Source organism: Dendrobates tinctorius, unplaced genomic scaffold (genome assembly GCF_039654945.1).
Source record: "Dendrobates tinctorius isolate UK_male_01 unplaced genomic scaffold, ASM3965494v1 ptg000083l, whole genome shotgun sequence".
Taxonomy (NCBI): domain Eukaryota; kingdom Metazoa; phylum Chordata; class Amphibia; order Anura; family Dendrobatidae; genus Dendrobates; species Dendrobates tinctorius.
This window is the reverse complement of record NW_027361751.1, coordinates 38,028,974-38,049,196: the sequence shown is the minus strand read 5'-3', so window position 1 is coordinate 38,049,196 and position 20,223 is coordinate 38,028,974. Positions and strand designations below refer to the sequence as shown.

Genomic DNA, 20,223 nt, shown 5'->3' with positions numbered 1-20,223 from the left:
TCAGTAGCCTAAAATATCAAGAAGTATTAGCTACCTCTTAAATTCCAAATCATAGAAGGGGTCAAATTCTGCAGCAGGATGGTGCTCAATCTCATACATGCACCTCTACAACAAAGTTCCTCCAGGCAAAAAAGATCAAGGTGCTCAAGGACTGGCCAGCCCAGTCACCAGACATGAACATCATTGAGCATGTTTGGGGTAGGATAGACTGATCTAACATCACCCTGTCTGTCCTACCATACCTATATAGGTTTGGCACCTATTGCCAGACAGGATATCTAGTCCCTGTGTGACCCCGGTGATACGCCCTGCACCGGGAAAGACAGGAGGAACCCTAGTCAATCCCACTAACTCTAAAGACAGGGAGGATAAATGAAACCAGGGGGACACTTAGCTTGAGTAGACTCAGAGAGAAACGCTGATGCCCTCCAAACTCCAAGAGGACACTAGCAGACTGCTACAGCTTCAAGCTTCAACAGAGAATTGGAACTAACACCCGCACCTCCAAACAGGAAGTAGGGAGTTATAAACACCCAGGTCCAGGGGTGGTCATTAGTGGCGGGGAGGTGGCCACTAGTCTGCAAAGCAAACCAACGAGACCTCTTGCAGAAAGATGCAGTGCAACGGCCTTTAACACATCCACGACACAACCAGTTTGTAACAAAGCTCAATAGCCAATATACAAGAAGAAAGCATAATGCTCGGAAAATTCCCATTTGCCACCAATGAATTGTGGAGTTTGTAAATCGTAATGAATATTGGTCGAAGAGTAGGTCACAGTCATTACATTCAAAGCCATCAATGATAACTTCATCCATATAAATAAAAATTGCCCATATTGAGATTTTCCTATCTCTATCCGGAAGTACAGAGGAAAGCAGGGGAAGGGTCTGCAGCACGGAGCAGAAGCAGGGTGCTGCTGGGAAATATAGTTTTTGCTGATAAGAATAGGACTGCCAATTCAGATGTAAAGCTGGCTGCACAAACTGGCAAAAGAAGATGAAGAAATGCCCCCACAGAGATACAAAAAAAACTATATGTTGGGCTTCTATTGTATATTAACAACAGTCATATACACTCACTGGCCACTTTATTAGGTACACCTGTCCAACTGTGTGTTAAGACTTAATTTCTAATCAGCCAATCACATGGCGGCAACTCAGTGCATTTAGGCATGTAGACATGGTCAAGACAATCTCCTGCAGTTCAAACCGAGCATCAGTATGGGGAAGAAAGGTGATTTGAGTGCCTTTGAACGTGGCATGATTGTTGGTGCCAGAAGGGCTGGTCTGAGAATTTCAGAAACTGCTGATCTATTGGGATTTTCACGCACAACCATCTCTAGGGTTTACAGAGAATGGTCCGAAAAAGAAAAAAAATCCAGTGAGCGGCAGTTCTGTGGCCGGAAATGCCATGTTGATGCCAGAGGTCAGAGGAGAATGGGCAGACTGGTTCGAGCTGATAGAAAGGCAACAGTGACTCAAATTGCCACCCGTTACAACCAAGGTAGGCAGAAGAGCATCTCTGAACGCACAGTGCGTCGAACTTTGAGGCAGATGGGCTACAGCAGCAGAAGACCACACTGGGTACCACTCCTCTCAGCTAAGAACAGGAAACTGAGGCTACAATTTGCACAAGCTCATCGAAATTGGACAGTAGAAGATTGGAAAAACGTTGCCTGGTCTGATGAGTCTCGATTTCTGCTGCGACATTCGGATGGTAGGGTCAGAATTTGGCGTAAACAACATGAAAGCATGGATCCATCCTGCCTTGTATCAACGGTTCAGGCTGGTGGTGGTGGTGTCATGGTGTGGGGAATTTTTTCTGGGCACTCTTTGGGCCCCTTGGTACCAATTGAGCATCGTTGCAACGCCACAGCCTACCTGAGTATTGTTGCTGACCATGTCCATCCCTTTATGACCACAATGTACCCAACATCTGATGGCTACTTTCAGCAGGATAATGCGCCATGTCATAAAGCTCGAATCATCTCAGATTGGTTTCTTGAACATGACAATGAGTTTACTGTACTCAAATGGCCTCCTCAGTCACCAGATCTCAATCCAATAGAGCATCTTTGGGATGTGGTGGAACGGGAGATTCGCATCAGGGATGTGCAGCCGACAAATCTGCGCCAACTGTGTGATGCCATCATGTCAATATGGTCCAAAATCTCTGAGGAATGCTTCCAGCACCTTGTTGAATCTCTGCCACGAAGAATTGAGGCAGTTCTGAAGGCAAAAGGGGGTCCAACCCCTTACTAGCATGGTGTACCTAATAAAGTGGCCAGTGAGTGTATATTGTGGTGTAGTAACCACTGAGTCCGCTAGGGGGCGCTGTGTGGATGTCCCAGGAGAAAGGATGAATGGCAGAATACGGAATGGCCGTTATGTATCCCAAAGTGGGTGGCTTTGGGATGGAGACTTATGTGTTGTTCAGCAATGATATTGCTGAGGTGTTTCAATGTGTAAGGGAGAAGTCTCCAGGTAACTAGAGAGATAAGCGGGCCTGGTTACCTACAAACCCACCCAGGGGGTGTGTTTAAAGCACTGTTGGAAAGAGTGTGTAAATGCTTGAAGGACCTGTGATGAGGTCAGGGTCATGTGACCCGTGGGCGTGGCTATCAACCATATAATATGGCCAGGGTAGGTCACAGGGGGTGAATGCTGGGACCCGATTGATCCAGTGTGGATGGTCCCGCTGAGGTGGAGCTTCCAGGCTAACAGCTGTGAAGTGGCTGTGGTGAATGGCTGCACGTGTCTGAGAGTTCCCAGGGGAGGGAATGAACGTCTGCAGTAAGCTGAAGCAGCCATGAGGAAACCCGGACGTGGGAGAGATAAGTGAGGCTAAGAGAGCCTGTATGCTGGACATTGTACAACCTGTGTGAACACAGGGTTTACAGAGTGAAACTCTGCCATGGACGCTCTGCTGTTTATATGAAGTTTTGTTGCTGCTGTGGGTTTATGATGTTGAATAAACCGCATGGACTGTGCTTTCTTTATGGAAAATCTGTGCCGCATCTGATTTTGTGGCTGCTGAGCGAGTATCCCCTACCCGAATAACAGCGCTACCTCACAATATATATATATATATATATATATATATATATACACATACTGTGCTTTGTAAAAAAAAATATTGGCATTGCGTGATTGCGGAAATAACTCTTTTAAGAGAATGATTTTGTAATGTAAAGTAAAGATATGAAAGACTCCCCTTTAAACTAGGGCAACGTCGCTTAACTCTAAAATCAATGCTGTGTAGAAAAGTTTGGTAAAAAAGGAAAATTGCCTCGAGGGATTAAAGATATGGTTCCTGGGCCATAAAATCTTCTTCAAAAGCCACTTTTCAGAACTTCACTTGCAAATGTTTTCGGGATAATACAATTTTGCTTGCAGTGGTGTCCGAAAATTTCAGGCATTTATTATTTTTCACTTATAATCTTGATTGGATGCCAGGAGCAGGAGGAAGGGAAGGAAGGGATTCCACATATCGTATTATTCCTCCAGTTTGTCTCAACACTCAGATGGGGTTTCCATTCATCACAGCCATCTAGTGGTCCTGGAGGGCTGTCCTGATGACAGATAAAATCTGAAGGATTAGCAATTTGGTCTCAGTAATCTTTCCCCCATGCTGGGGCTGTCAAATGTATTTTGTAATATGCAGCAGAGTGCGGGATACAAAAACATATACATCTTTATATCCTTCAAGAAATAATTTGCATTAAAAAACTGGATAGGGGGCAAACAGCTATGCCTGCTTTTAATTTTGTGTTGTTTAGTACATTTTGACTTTGATTTGTCATTTGTGATTATGTTGATATGTGGCAGAATCATCCTTGGTTGCTATTTAATTTCTGAGTACAACAAAACTTTATTTTAAGCTTTATTGAGACCTTAAAGGGGCTGCCCAGTCCAAAATGTAAAGTCTGTAGACACTGTGTGACTGCAGATTGATGAATTTCCCCCCCAGTGCACGCACTGTGCACTGAGAGGATTTGCCGGTTTCTGAGCCGGGAACGGCGGTGACATATGCGAAATGCATACTCCTGGGCATGGCCATCCAGTGGGCGTGGCCTCACTCCACACAAGTGTATTGAGCAAGGCCACAACAACTAGAGGGCCATGCCCTCGCTCTATACACTTGTGTGGAGTGAGGTCACGCCCAGTAGAAAGCTTTCTCTGAACTCCTCTGCTAATTTATGACTACAAACAACATCAAAGTTCAGCTGAGATGTGGTCAAAGATCAGCTGAGAGTAGCCCAGAAAAAGCAAGACAAAGAATTACAAACTCTCCCATTCAAATAGGCTCACTGATTCTCAATGTACTCATTCTATAGACATCAATTGACAGTGGAACATAGTATCTTTTTATTTTTTTGCAATGATAAAATTTTTTTTTAAAGGTAATCTGTCAGTAGGTTTTTGCTACCTCATCTGAGAGCAGCATGATGTAGGCAAAGAGAAGCTGAATCCAATCACACAATCAGAGTTTTTAGATTTAGCATGAAGCAGAGCTAACCCCACCCTGCACCATAGCTAACCACACCCCCACCAGGCTCTGCAAATACAATGTCCATAGACTGCGAGGTACCCATCAAAGATAGCAATGAGAAGCTCCTGATACTAAAACAATCATTGCAAGCAAACAAAACAATGGCGCTTTATAAGGCTAGTTTCACACTAGTGTTACCGGGCGCAGCGCACAGCTGCTGCTAAGCTCCACCCCCGGCCACGCCCCCTCCGGTCAGCTCCTCCTCTGATCGCATGATGCTGCATACCATCAGCGTACCCTATATTTAGCGTTGGGTACGCTGGTCGTGCACTGGTATGATTTTGATGGCGAATGTGCCCTTTTGGCGCTGCGCCGACGTGCGCCAAAGGCACTGTGTTGCATTTTTGTGCGCTCGGCGCAGTACTAAAAGGGCGCAAGCGCCCGCAATATCATACCAGTGCACGACCAGTGTACCCAACGCTAAATATAGGGTACGCTGATCGCATGCAGCATCATGCGATCAGAGGAGGAGCTGACCGGAGGGGGCATGGCCAGGGCGGAGCTTAGCTGCAGCCGTGCACTGCGCCCGGTAACGCTAGTGTGAAACTAGCCTAAGAGAGTCATGCCTGGAATCCTGCATTAAAAAATGTCCCCTAAAGTGTCTATATATGTCTTGAATAGGTTTTTTTGTGTATGGGAATCACACATGAATCCCAAACAGATAAATCCATCTAACTGAATTTTAATCACATTGGTGTATGCCCAATATACCATTCTAAATAGATATGTGTGCGCTCAGCGCTGGCCGGCAGCCACTGCTTCTGTGATGTGTCCCCCTTACAGAGATCCTTCCACTGCTACGGTGCAGAGACATACGGACATACGGAATGTAACCCTCTGACATCTCTCCGCAGGATAGCAATCTTATAGAAGGGAGATGTTTGGGATATCATGATCTATTTCTTTTTCATACCTAAAGCTCCACAATGAGGAAGTAAAATATTCTGAAAAATCTCATATTTAGAACCCTTCACCAGCAGTTTTTATTCAATGCTCTGGACATATATATATTTTTTGCCAAACAGTAATACTGATAAAAAAAAATTAAAAAGAAAAGAAGATGATATATGAGTAAGACCTAGTGAGCATCCAACAACTACTACTTGAAAGGTTTTAACATCTGTGAAAATGGAAACGGTTGGCTGTTTATAGTTTGGAATTTTCATTTCACCGAGGGTCACTGGGATCGCGGCTTCTGCGGTGTCTTCAAAATTAATGACTGCGTGGTCTTCAGCACATATTAATATCCTATTTTTCAGCTTTTTACGTTTGGGTCCAGGAAAGCTGAGCTCTTGTTGGACACATGCTGGACCTCATTTATGAAAACGATCCAACTGACCACGATCCCTGTCCATTTTGACTTCTTCAGTGCTGCTGTCTTCAGGAGTACACCTGTCCCTGGCCTACTGGCTTCCTGCCTGCTGTGGGGGGAGCAGTGTGCTCCTGATTATTGACCACTCAGACCATGGGCATGGCTGAGCCACTAGTCTAGATTCTGCGTTCTCTGATTTTGCTAAATGAAGAAGATTTGTTGCAGAGGAGGAGAGCAGTTGAACCTTTGCCAACCGGTTGATCTTGTCAGCTTCAGAAAAGTGCTTGCAGGCTCTATAACAGACAGCTTGCAAGCTCCTTTCCTAGGAGACCAGCCACCACTGAAATACTGCAGGCTCTACAGAAGCTATAGAGTAGTTAATGACAATGGAACAACGTACTAGGGTGAGTCAAAAATATTCTGCACTCTGGTTATACTTATTAGTGCTTTCAGTATGAGGTTGGTGACTCCTCAGTCTCTGCTCTGCAGGTTTCAATATATTACATCAGTTCATTTCTGAAACAATGGCTGCTCACTTGTGATTTGCAGGAAAGAAGATCAGTAATTCGTTTTTTTGTGATCTGAGGATGTGTCTGGTGCCAATACTTATTGACTTTGTGCAAAGTATGGAGAAAGTGTTTGTCGCGAAATAGTGTGTATGAATGGATAGAGAAGTTCAAGGAATGTCGCACAAGTGTCACAATAAGGCGTCGGACGTTTCTTTATATTTACAACTGATGACACCTTGAACTGATTCTATTGGATGACTGACAGCGGATTATGTCCCTGAAAGAAGCCCAATGAGGATGAAGATTCATGACTGGTGAAGAAGCAAAGACAGCCGTGCATTCATGACTCAGTTTTGCCTAAAATGTTTGCTTTTTTTTAATGAGGCAATGTGAAGGCTTGTTGACAGATGGACAAAGTGGAATGAAAAGCAGAGATAAATTTGCTGAAAAATGATTTATTGTTCTTCTCTGAAAGCTGACTAAAATAAACTGTACAGCTGGGGTGTGGATATTACTGGACTCACCCTCGTAAATATAAAACTACAACTCCTTTATTATATGCACTGTTTTGTCATATGGACTTGATAAAGGATGACTGTCAGGCTTAGACTGGCCCACGGGAGAACAGGAGAATCCTCTGGTGGGCCACCATCCTGTTATATGAGCAGTACTTGGCACAAAATACATGAATCATTATGTAAATACAAAGGCGACATCTAATTCATTTATCAGTTTGCCCAGCTCATTGTTATAGAAACTTGTGATTGAGGATAATGTCATATTTGGAGTCGATTACTGGTGGGTCCTGGGCATCCCAGTCCGACACTGGTCATTGGAACCGTCCGATATAAAACACAGTAGGGAGAGGTTTACAAAGAGGGGCTCTCGCTTTGGCAGATCAGGCCCATCCATTTATTATTGTACTATGAAATACACTGCATTTATTGTGAAGTTCACCGAATGGAAAATACACAAAAATGCAAAAGACAACACAAGAGTTTTGATTTTTTATACAAGTAAATATAATAAGTTCTGTTGGCAATTTTCTATTTTTAGAAACAATTTTTTTTTTTTTTTTACAACAAATGATTTTTTCTGGGCTGATGCTATAATAGGCACATCTTACACACTTAGTGTCCACATGTGAACCAAGAATCAATAGGAATCCTATGTGAAGATAACAGCACAGACGATGGCATCCCGACAGACCGTGAATTCACAGAAAGAGTACAACTTACCTTCACTTGCAGAAAGGGAGAGCCCCGGATATAACAGTGCCAGCGATGCCGAGAGTAGCCAAAGAGCCATGCCTGCCTGAGCTGCAATGAAAGAAGAGGCTTATAAATGTATGAAAGCAGGATAGTGATATATTAATACGTCTTCCACCCCGGGGTTGTGATGGAGAGGAGCATTTTTGATGTTCTGCTAACCTGGCATCTAATACAAAAAGGAAGAGGCAAAAGGGGTATACAGGAAAGTTTTCTCATTTGCTTACTTTTTAGACACGATGCCAGGCTTAGAAAAAAAAAAAAGGCCAGACAGCAACTAAACCGCAGCAGTGTGGGTGTGGTGTGGCCGAACAGTTTGGCTTGTGGGTTTGTCAAAAAATACACATCTTTAGAAATACAGTCAGTACCTTGAAATATATTCCAAAAATAAATTCAATGTCTATAATTAATCTTTAAAAATTATTTAGAATTGAATAAAAACAAAAAAAAAAAACAAAATTGATTTGCCTGCTGTCCGCAAAGTGCAGGACCACAGAAGCTTATGGTGCAAAAATATCCTACTTGGGCTCCATTCACACATCCGTCTGACACGTCTTAATGCTGATCTTTTTTTGTTGGATAGCACACGGTAGAGGTCTGCGAGACTCAGAACTAGTCTATTCTCATCCGTGTTAGAGATCAGATGCGGCCATTGAAGTGTATGGGGATCCATGTAAAACGGATGGACCTACTTTGTACCTTTGCATTGTATAAGGCTAGGTTCACTTTTACGGATGTCAGAGCTGCGGAGGGCTGCGTAGTTTCTCCGTGTAGCTCCGCCCACTGCCACACCTCCTCCGTTCAGCTCCGCCTACGTCTGCACGTGGCCTGCATACCTATCTTTAAAATTGGGTACGCAGGCCATGTGGATGTATGCGGATGCATCTGCATGCGTCGTTTTGACAATGCGGCACACTGTATTGAACGCAACAGGTTGCATTTTGTTGCGTTCGCCGCAGCGTCAAAACGACGCATGCAGATGCATCCGCATACATCCTCATGGCCTGCGTACCCAATGTTAAAGATAGGTGTGCAGGCCACATGCAGACGTAGGCGGAGCGTCATGGAGGAACTACGCAGCCCTCCGCAGCTCTGACATCCGCAAATCAAAACCTAGCCTAAGAGTTTCATCCATTCTTAAAGGGGTTGTCCTCTACTCAGACAATCCCTTTTCAACTGCTGCATTCTCCCATAATAATAACAGCCTATACTTACCTCGATGCGAGCACTATTTCAGCGATGTTGGCGGAGGAGCTCCTGTGACATTTTTATGTCATGGGAGCCCTGCAGCCAATCAGCGGCTGCTAATGGGTCACTTCATTCTGACTTGGGTGAGAACTGTTGCTGGTGCTCCCTCACTTCCTCTGATTGTCAGTTAAACAAGATGGAAGTGACCGTAACATCCAGAAGAAGTGAGAGGTCAGCAAAAGTGTAAGGTAACTAACATTCTACCTCTCCGTGTGCCAAACCAGACCTCATTTGAAAGGGGGAGTGAAAGAAAACCAGGCAAAGCTCACAATTAAACCCTCGTCTGGGAAGGATGTGTAGGTAGATTGGTGAGCACTGGTGTGGCCCTTTTTTCTTGTAGTATACCCTGGGAAGTGTGAACATAAGTGATAGGGACCAACCATATTTAGGTATTGTACAACTTGATATGGTTTTTAACACTTACCGCGATAATGGAGTTCACGTTCTCATTAACCAGTGTGCTGACGCACCACGTATGAGTGCGTTTGACTATTGCTCATAGGGTGTGTGGGCCCTATCTTTTGATCTTTTGTAGTGAGTGTGAACTAGACTTATACCTGCCAGTTAGAGAGGACACAAATCGATTCACAGAACCTGGTCCAGCCATGTCAGTAATCTGTAGCCACTGGATGGGAGCCCTTAGGACAGCCTTTTACTCGGCGGCATCCGTGGCTCTTCTTTTGGTTAGCTATACTGGCGCAATGATGATGTTGCAAATTCTCCTATGAATTGATTCGCACACCAACTCCACTACCAACGTAATACATTCAGTTTCCATGGAGCAATCGATGACACTAAGTGACCAATCGTTTAATGGCCTGTCACAAAGATGGACCATAGTAAGACTTTACTAGATCGCTCAGTGCGCATAGGCTGCCATAGTTCTCGGCAGTCTGAGTCCCCCTTAAACTGGGCGATGCCCCTCTGAGAGTGATAATCTTTTGTACTGCGCAAAAAGATCACTTCACCCAATAAATAAAGGATAATCGTGAAACAAGCAGTATTGACAAAGTTTGTAATGATTATCTTTCTGTGTAAATGTAGCTTAAAGCTCAGAAAGATTTTCCTGTAATACTGGTTGTACTGAGAATTACATTCTTTCTGATAATTTCTCTTTTCACTTTTTATATACCTAATTAATATGGCAGCTAAAAGATCTATACAACGAAATGCCGCAGTTATCGGCATGATTTTCACTGCTGCCAGAACTCAGAGACATATTATTCCTCAGGTTTTAGAACACGGCGCATAAATCTGATGCTTCAGAGAAGTCAGCCCAAGAAATATTCGCCGCTTCCAGTGATGCATTATTACCTTCACGCTGACTGATCGTAATCGTCAGGGCTCGGCCCCCAGTCACTGCACATTGTCATTATTTTCTTCTCGTATGAGCGGGTGTGGAGCTTTTATAAATCATTTTACTTACTATAATATGAAAACGCATACTAAAGATAAGACTGTGATGAAATGATTAGGGAGAAAGGGCCGATACGAGGATTCGTACATCGTCCTGTATCACTGTGTTCTGTATTTAGTAACTTATCTACTATATAATCGTCTAATTCTGTCTGTAACGGAAATACCGCGTCGCTGATTGGTCGCACCCGGCCGGCTGCGACCAATCAGCAACAGGCGCCGTCCGGCAGGAATTTGAACGACGCACGCCACCGCTACCGTTGGGAGATCTGCGGTGGGGTGCATCCCATCCCATCGGACCGGACCGCCCCCTCCGGTGAGTATAATCTAACTTTTTTTTCTTATCTTTCAGGTTTCATCGGGGGCTTATCTACAGCATTACAGAATGCTACAGATAAGTCCCTGATGGCGGTGGCCCCAGCTTATGGGGCAAAAATGGGGTGACAGATTCCCTTTAAATAAACTACATACATATTTTAGAATACCCGATGCGTTAGAATCGGGCCACCATCTAGTGCAGGGGTCTCAAACACGCGGCCTGCGGTGCACCACATGTCTCACTCCCAGAGGCAGGGGGAAGGCACGCATTCAGGAGCGGCGATGGCATTGGCTGTTCTGTGTGCACTAGTGATGTTTCGTTCGTGAACGAACCGAGACATAGAGCCGGCTCTTTCATGTGACCGACAGGAGTCGGCTCACCACTGGGAGCTGAGCCAAATTTTTTTTTTTCCCCCTGCTGTTTGCGTAGCTTCTTCCTGCCTGGCTGGCTCCTGCCTGAGGAGGAGACTTAGAGCAGTGAGTACAAGTGGGGAGAGCCTGGCAAGGCTTTGACTTGCGACTGGGCTCCTTCCACATGAACACATAGCTGTACTGTGATTGGCTGCTCAGTATAGTGAGTGCACACATGATCTGTGATAGATCACAATGCTCAGTCACAGAAACTGTCTGTCACTGTTTGACATAACAGTGGATGTCCGGCAGCTGCAGGATGAGCAGAGGCACTGAGGTCAGCCATCTTATCCCTCTCATTATTTTCTGTAGTTCCTGCTGCTCTACAGTGGGAAAGTAATAATATAAATATAAATATGTATAATATAACGCTCTAAGCATCACTCTGAAGCCTTTATAGACTGCGCAAGTGCGACGCACCTGCGCAGTCTGGCTCCAGACAGAGTGACACCCCCCACGAGATCACGGTAGATGCACTCCCCCCAGGAGATCGCGGTATGCGTAAGCACTGAACGCATACCGCAATCTCCAGCACAACACCTTACCGATTCGGTGTTGCCGTGGGGTCTTGCATCTGGTGGTGATGACAGGAGAGGGCGGGTTGTTGGGCCAGAATCGGTGCATGCGCAGTACGCGCTTTCCGGTGCCATTTTGTGGAAGACACACTGCAGTGTGTCTTCAAGAAAATGGCGTCAGAAAGAGGAATGCACAGGCGCCAATTCCGGCCCAACAACCCGCCCTCTCCTCACATCACGGCACAAAAGATTACCGATCGGGTATTCGCCGTGAAGTCAGGAGAGGGCGGGTTGTGGCGCCATGCATACCTGGATAGGGGGGTTAGAGGACCATGCATACTAGGATTGGGGGGTGAGAGGTAGCATGCATACAAGGATAGGGGGGTGAGAGGACCATGCATACCAGGTTCAGGGGTGAGAGGACCATGCATACCAGGATAGGGGGGTGAGGGGGCCATGCATTCCAGGATTGGGGGTGAGGGGACCATACATTCCAGGATAGGGGGGTGAGGGGACCATGCATACCAGGATAGGGGGGTGAGGGGACCATGCATACCAGGAAAGGGGGGTGAGGGGACCATGCATTCCAGGATTGGGGGTGAGGGGACCATGCATACCAGGATTGGGGGTGAGGGGACCATGCATACCAGGAAAGGGGGGTGAGGGGACCATGCATACCACAAAAGGGAGGTGAGGGGACCATGCATTACAGGATAGGGGGTGAGAGGACCATGCATACCAGGATTGGGGGGTGAACAGACCATACATACCAGGATAGGGGGTGAGAGGACCATGCATACCAGGATTGGGGGGTGAGAGGACCATGCATACCAGGATAGGGGGGTGAGAGGACCATGCATACCAGGATAGGGGGTGAGGAGACCATGCATAGGTACCAGGTGGGCACCAGGTGGATTAGGGGTGAGAGGACCATGCATACCAGGATTGGGGGGAGAGGGGGCCATGCATTCCAGGATGAGGAATTTGGTGCCATGCATACCGGGATTGGGGGGGGGTGAGGGGACCATATATACCAGAATAGGGATGAGAGGGCCATGCAAACCATTATAGGGATGACGGGGCCATGCATGCCAGGATTGGGAGATGAGGGGTACCATGCATACCAGGATAGGGGGGTGAGGGGTACCATGCATACCCCAGAATTGGTAGGTAAGGGGTGCCATGTATACAAGGATTGGGGATGAGGGGACCTTACATCCTACGATAGGGATGAGGGGGGAACATGTATACCAGGATTGGGGGGTGAGGTGACCATGCATACCAGGATTGGGGGTGAGGTGACCATGCATGCCAGGATTGGGGGTGAGGTGACCATGCATACCAGGGTTGGGGGGTGAGGGGACCATGCATACCGGGGTTGGGGGGTGAGGGGACCATGCATACCAGGATTGCAGATGAGGGGACCATTCATCCCAGAATTGGGGGGTGAGAGGACCATGCATACCATGATTGGGGGGGTGAGGTGACCATGCATACCAGGATTGGGGATGAGGGGACCATGCATACCAGAATTGGCAGGTAAGGGATGCCATGTATGGTGCAGATATCAGAGTTACTCTTTAAGAACCTGGAACATGTCTCCAAGGAATTACTTATATGGGTATGTGCACATGTTGCGGATTGCTGTCTGGAATTTTCTGTGCGGAATCTGCATCTCTTGGCAGAATCCGCAGGTCTAAATCCGTGTAGTTTTTATGCGGATTTATTGTGGATTTTGTGCGGATTTCGCCTGTGTTTTTACACCTGCGGATTCCTATAATGGAATGGGTGTAAAAACGATGCGGAATCCGCACAAAGTATTGACATGCTGCGGAAAATAAACTGCTGCCTTTCCGCTTGGATTTTTCCACAGCATGTGCACAGCGTTTTTTTCCCCCATAGAATAACATTGTACTGTAAATCACTTGTGGATCTGCAGCAAATCCTCAACGTGTGCACGTAGCCTTAGAACAATCAGTGATAGCAGATGTCACCGCACTGACTAATGTAGAAACCACATGGACAAATATCAGATATTAGAGGATAACACAAATCAGCAATACGGACAGGAGTGAGGGCCTGATCCCAGGAGCTTACACTCTGAGAAAATGGTTAAAAAGCCTTCACTAGACCTCTGTACAGCTGTATAATGAGGCCCAGGCTTTATAGTTAAGAGACTGGAGTGATAAAAGTGGGGAAAGTAGCACTTTTTGCAAGAAGAGACGCTTTTTGAGCCAAAAAGAGCCGGCTCTTTTTGGTGAGCGGAGCCAAGTGAGCCAGATCACCAAAAAGAGCCGGACTGCCCATCACTAGTGTGCACACACTGCACAGGACCTGGGATGAGGTCACTTGAGGGGGAGGAGTCAGGGGTCACATGATCAGGGGCCTCAGTGTGTGCAGGACGGATGCTGCTGTCTGTGTGCTGGTTGTCATGGTACTGGATGAAGGTAAGTTTATGCGTTGGGTCAGGAGGGGTTTACAGGGTGGATGGAGCGGAGCCCTGTGTGTACCAGGTGTACAGAGCAGAGCTCTGTGTGTACGAGGAGTAAGGAGCGGAGCCGTGTGTGTACGAGGTGTACGGCGTGGAGCCCTGTGTGTACGAGGTGTACGGAGCCCTGTGTGTACGAGGTGTACGGAGCGGAGCCCTGTGTGTACGAGGTGTACGGAGCGGAGTCCTGTGTGTACGAGGTGTACGGAGCGGAGCCCTGTGTGTACGAGGTGTATGGAGCGGAGCCGTGTGTGTACCAGGTGTACGGAGCGGAGCCCTGTGTGTACGAGGTGTATGGAGCGGAGCCGTGTGTGTATGAGGTGTACGGAGCCCTGTGTATATGAGGTGTACGGAGCGGAGCCGTGTGTGTACGAGGTGTATGGAGCGGAGCCGTGTGTGTATGAGGTGTACGGAGCCCTGTGTATATGAGGTGTAAGGAGCGGAGCCCTGTGTGTACGAGGTGTATGGAGCGGAGCCCTGTGTGTACGAGGTGTACGGAGCGGAGCCCTGTGTGTACGAGGTGTATGGAGCGGAGCCGTGTGTGTATGAGGTGTACGGAGCCCTGTGTATATGAGGTGTACGGAGCGGAGCCGTGTGTGTACGAGGTGTATGGAGCGGAGCCGTGTGTGTATGAGGTGTACGGAGCCCTGTGTATATGAGGTGTAAGGAGCGGAGCCCTGTGTGTACGAGGTGTATGGAGCGGAGACGTGTGTGTACGAGGTGTACGGAGCCCTGTGTGTACGAGGTGTACGGAGCGGAGCCCTGTGTGTACGAGGTGTATGGAGCGGAGCCGTGTGTACGAGGTGTACGGAGCCCTGTGTATATGAGGTGTACGGAGCGGAGCCGTGTGTGTACGAGGTGTACGGAACGGAGCCGTGTGTGTACGAGGTGTACAGAGTGGAGCCCTGTGTGTACGAGGTGTATGGAGCGGAGCCGTGTGTGTATGAGGTGTACGGAGCCCTGTGTATATGAGGTGTACGGAGCGGAGCCGTGTGTGTACGAGGTGTACGGAGCGGAGTCCTGTGTGTATGAGGTGTACGGAGCGGAGCCCTGTGTGTACGAGGTGTACGGAGCGGAGCCCTGTGTGTACGAGGTGTACGGAGCCCTGTGTATATGAGGTGTATGGAGCAGAGCCGTGTGTGTACGAGGTGTACGGAGCCGTGTGTGTACGAGGTGTACGGAGCGGAGCCCTGTGTGTACGAGGTGTACGGAGCGGAGCCCTGTGTGTACGAGGTGTATGGAGCGGAGCCGTGTGTGTACGAGGTGTACGGAGCCCTGTGTATATGAGGTGTACGGAGCGGAGCCGTGTGTGTACGAGGTGTACGGAGCGGAGCCGTGTGTGTACGAGGTGTACGGAACGGAGCCGTGTGCGTACGAGGTGTACAGAGCGGAGCCGTGTGTGTATGAGGTGTACGGAGCCGTGTGTGTACGAGGTGTACGGAGCCCTGTGTATATGAGGTGTACGGAGCGGAGCCGTGTGTGTACGAGGTGTACAGATTGGAGCCCTGTGTGTACGAGGTGTATGGAGCGGAGCCGTGTGTGTATGAGGTGTACGGAGCCGTGTGTGTACGAGGTGTATGGAGCGGAGCCGTGTGTGTACAGAGCCCTGTGTGTATGAGGTGTACGGAGCGGAGCCCTGTGTGTACGAGGTGTACGGAGCCCTGTGTATATGAGGTGTACGGAGCGGAGCCGTGTGTGTACGAGGTGTACGGAGTGGAGCCGCGTGTGTACGAGGTGTACGGAGTGGAGCCGCGTGTGTACGAGGTGTATCAAGTTTGAAAGGAATGCAGCCCCCCAGCTCAAATTTTTTTTTTATGTGAGGCCCATTTACTCTGCCGAGTTTGAGACCCCTGATCTAGTGGAATAATAATTGGGGTTAGAAATGGCTGAAATTTAAAGTGGAAAACAGAACTTTGAGGAAAAAAGGAGGCACAACGAAGCAGTAACATGACGAGTAGCAGGACTATTAGTCATTTTGTAAAAATCATTGTGAAATCACGAAGACGTTTCATTAGTAGCTTTAGATGGCATTGCATGTAAGCACAGTGTCGGATTGGAATGCCAACGGCCCACCAGTACCAACTTCTGCACAAGGGCCCACTGGAGGATTCTCCTGTTCTCCTGTGGGCCAGTCCGAGCCTGGCTAAGCATACTACATTATCCTAACTAACGACAGGTAAGACGGGCAGATTTCTGCTTATAATGAAGGTTTATCAATTATAGGAGATTGGTGCTTGCTTAAAGGGTTATTCCCATAGGGGCTAGATTAGACATGAGCGATCCGATCTGCATCAAATTCATGACAGACTTTTAGAAATTCATTGAACCTGGGGAATTTGAACATTTTACAAAAAATTGCAGCTATTTTACACAGTGCCAAAAATTGTATCAGTCAGAAAAGATTTCACATGATCCTGGATTCCCTATAATTCTTTCCAGCATTAACATTACATGATGTAGCCCAGCCAGGTCAGAACAGACAATCCTAGCCTATATAAAAGCAGAGGAAGGGAATGCAGCTTTTAGCTTTGAATCTGGCTAGAGAAAACGTCACAGCTCAAAGCTTAGCAACGGATATAGAGAGATAAAGCGATAAAATGCTGACAAAACTGGAAAGATAGTGTGTGACAGAACAGCAGAGAAGGACAGTTACCATCTGATAACCCATAGCTTAATAATAATGAGGTCAGTGTGACATTACTTGCAATAAAGAGGACCTGCCACTTGCCAAACAAATGTTAAATTCCTTGTAAAAATTCCTTAAACTATACTAATTCTATTGTTTTATTCCTTTTGCTGCAATGTTCCGTTGCATAGATATGAACACTTGTTCCTTTTGGAGCGCAGTATGTGAAATCTCTGTAGTCCCGTTTTTTATTTTTTTGTCCCCTTTTTCCAAGAGCCATAACTTTTTTATTTTTCTGTCAATATAGATATGTGAGGGTTTGTTTTTTGTGGGACAAGTTGTACTTTTAAATAATACCATTGAATTTACCACGTAGTGTACAGGAAAATGGGCAAAAAATCCCAAGTGTGGTGAAAGTGCAATTCTGCAGGGGTTTTTATATACCATGTTCACTATATGGTAAAACTGACTTGGCAATATGATTCCTCAGGTCAGTACAAGTATGCAGACCAAATATGTGTAGGTTCCTTTTATTTAAGTGGTGAAAAAAAAAATGACAAATTAGTATGAAAAGAAGTATTTGCTTTTGTCGCCATTTTTCGAAACCTGTAGCATTTCCGTTTTTCAGGATGTGGGGCTACGTGAGGGCTTTTTTTTCTTGCAGCCTGATCTGACATTTTTATTGATACCATTTTGTGGTAGATACAAAGCTTTTTATTGCAATATTGCAGAGACCAAATAAAGAATAATTCTGCCAAATTAGAATTTTTTTCTCGTTACGCCATTTACCTATTAGAATAATTTACTTTATATTTTGATATACCGTACATTTCTGAATACAAAATGAGTATTTTTATTATTATTATTTTATTCTTAATACGGAAAAAACATGGATTTTTGTGATAACTCACCGTAAAATCATTTTCTCCGAGACGCTCATTGGGGGACACAGATACTGTGGGTGTATGCTTCTGCCGCTAGGAGGCTGACACTAAGTGAAAAAAAAGGTTAGCTCCTCCTCCGCCGTATACACCCTCGCCCCTATTGCGGTCAGAAATCAGTTTGGTGCCAAAGCAGTAGGAGGACAACAAAATCAGCCTTAATACAGGTACAACATGTCCAAAACACCACCCTTATATCAAATTAGTAAATGCATATAAATTTAAACAAAACAAGAGCCAACTGGCTACTAGGGTGGGTGCTGTGTCCCCCAATGAGTGTCTCAGAGAAAAGGATTTTACGGTGAGTTATCACAAAAATCCATGTTTCTCTTTCGCCTCATTGGGGGACACAGATACTGTGGGACGTCCTAAAGCAGTCCCTGGGTAGGAGATTGACTCACCGATCCAAGCTACATGCACCTCTTGCTTAAAGGTGCGCCACCGCTGCTTGGAGAATTCTTCTACCCAGGCTCGCATCTGCCGAGGCCTGAGCATGGATATTATAATGTTTGGCAAATGTGTGCAGGCTGGACCAGGTTGCTGCCTTGCAAACCTGTTCCGTTGAAGCCTGGTGCCGAAGCGCCCAAGAGGCGCCCACTGCCTGAGTAGAGTGCGCTCTGATCCCTGCTGGAATCGGCGTGCCTCTAATGCGGTAGGACTCCTGAATAGTCAAACGAATCCATCTGGCTATGGTCGATTTTGAGGCAGCAAGTCCCTTGCAGCGCCCTTCGGGGAGCACGAATAGCATGTCCGTCTGACGAAAGGGTGCCATCCTCAACAGGTACCTCCGGAGGGCTCTTACCAGGTCTAACGTGTGAAGAGCCTTTTCCACATGGTGCACCGGTGCTGGACAAAATGAAGGCAAGACAACATCTTCATTAATGTGAAAAGAGGACACGTCTTTCAGCAGAAAAGGAGGGGCTGGTCTGAGCACTGCCTTATCCTTATGGAAAGTGAGGAATGGGGCTTGGCAGGATAGGGCTGCCAGTTCTGAAACCCGCCTGATAGAAGTGATGGCCACTAGGAACACCACTTTCCAGGAAAGGTACCTCAAGGAGATATCCTGAAGCAGTTCAAATGGAGCTTCCTGCAGAACACTTAGGACCAGGTTAAGGTCCCAAGTGTCCATAGGCGCCTTATAGGGAGGTACCAAGTGGGAGACTCCCTGGATGAAAGTCTTCACCTGCAAACTGGTCGCAATTCTACGCTGGAACAGGACGGATAAGGCTAATATTTGTCTCCTGAGGGAATTTGGGGCTAAGCCCGAGTCAAGGCCCGACTGGAGAAAAGTCAAGATGTTGGGGATCGAGAATCTCAGCGGAGAAACAAAGCGGCCTCGATACCAAGCAAAGATCACCTTCCAGGTATGGTGGTGAATTTGTGCTGAAGCAGGCTTCCGGGCGCTAATCATTGTAGCGACCACCTTGCTCCCGAACTCTGCCTGGGCTAGAATCCAAGATTCAACGGCCATGCTGTCAAACACAGGGCCCTAGTTCGGGTGGCAAATCGGCCCTTGAGAAAGTAGATCTGGGCGCTCTGGCAGGCGCCAAGGAACGTCGGCGAGCAGCTGCATTAGATCTACGTACAACGCTCGACGGGGCCAGTCTGGGGCCAGCAGAATCGCTGGGACCCCTTCCGTCTTGGTCTTCTTGATGACCCTCGGAAGTAGTGGCAGCGGGGGAAATAGATATGGGAGGCAAAACTGGTTCCATGGCAGAACCAACGCGTCCACAGTGATGGCCTGCGGGTCCCTGGCCCGAGCGACATATATGGGCACCTTGGCGTTCACTCTGGATGACATCAGGTCCACATCCGGAGTTCCCCACAGCTGACAAATCTGCCGGAAGAATTCGGGATGTAGAGACCACCCTCTGGACGCAAGACCCTGCCGGCTGAGAAAGTCTGCCGCCCAATTTTCCACGCCCGGGATGTGGACAGCCGAAATCACCAAGTGGTTTGCTTCGGCCCACTGCAGAACGTGCCCCACCTTGCGCATGGTTGCTCTGCTGTGGGTGCCCCCTTGGTGAATTATGTAAGCCACCACCGTGGCGTTGTCCGACTGAATCCGGACGGGGCGGCCTGCTAGAAAGTGATGAAACTTTTGCAGAGCCAGCCGAATTGCTCGTATCTCCAGTAAGTTGATCGGGAGGCATGCCTCCTGTGGCGGCCACCGTCCCTGGGTCTTGTGGTGGCGAAACACTGCTCCCCAGCCGAGGAGACTGGCGTCGGTTGTCATCACCAACCAATGGTCTGGGGGGAAAGGTTTCCCCTGGGTCAGGGAGGAACTGGTTAACCACCATTCGAGCGACTGCCTGACTTGAAAGGACAGTCGGCACTGCCGATCGAGCGTGAAGGGGTTCTTGTCCCAAGCTGACAAAAGGGCGTGCTGCAGGGGGCGAAGATGGAACTGGGCGAACGGTACCGCTTCCATCATTTTCCCTAGACTCCTCATCCTGGATCGGATGGTATGAGGGACTGGTTGCCGAAGTGTCTGAACTCCCTGCCGGAGCGCTAGCACCTTTTGCTGAGGGAGAATTACCAACCCTCGGCGAGTGTCAAGAATCATTCCTAGGAAGGAGATCTTTTGAGCTGGCACAAGGGATGACTTCATTGCATT

General features: G+C 47.4%; 1 protein-coding gene across 4 annotated transcripts in view; it reads right to left on the bottom strand.

The window, feature by feature from the left end:
- Nucleotides 1-20,223, bottom strand: part of GHR (growth hormone receptor) — a 489,978-nt gene that overhangs the window by 133,672 nt on the left and 336,083 nt on the right. For all 4 annotated transcript variants that reach the window (XM_073584315.1, XM_073584318.1, XM_073584314.1 and 1 more), the window contains one exon: nucleotides 7,614-7,694. In XM_073584315.1, coding sequence (XP_073440416.1) covers nucleotides 7,614-7,683 — 70 coding nt within the window. In that variant the 5' untranslated portion in view covers nucleotides 7,684-7,694. The remainder of the gene's footprint in view (nucleotides 1-7,613; nucleotides 7,695-20,223) is intronic.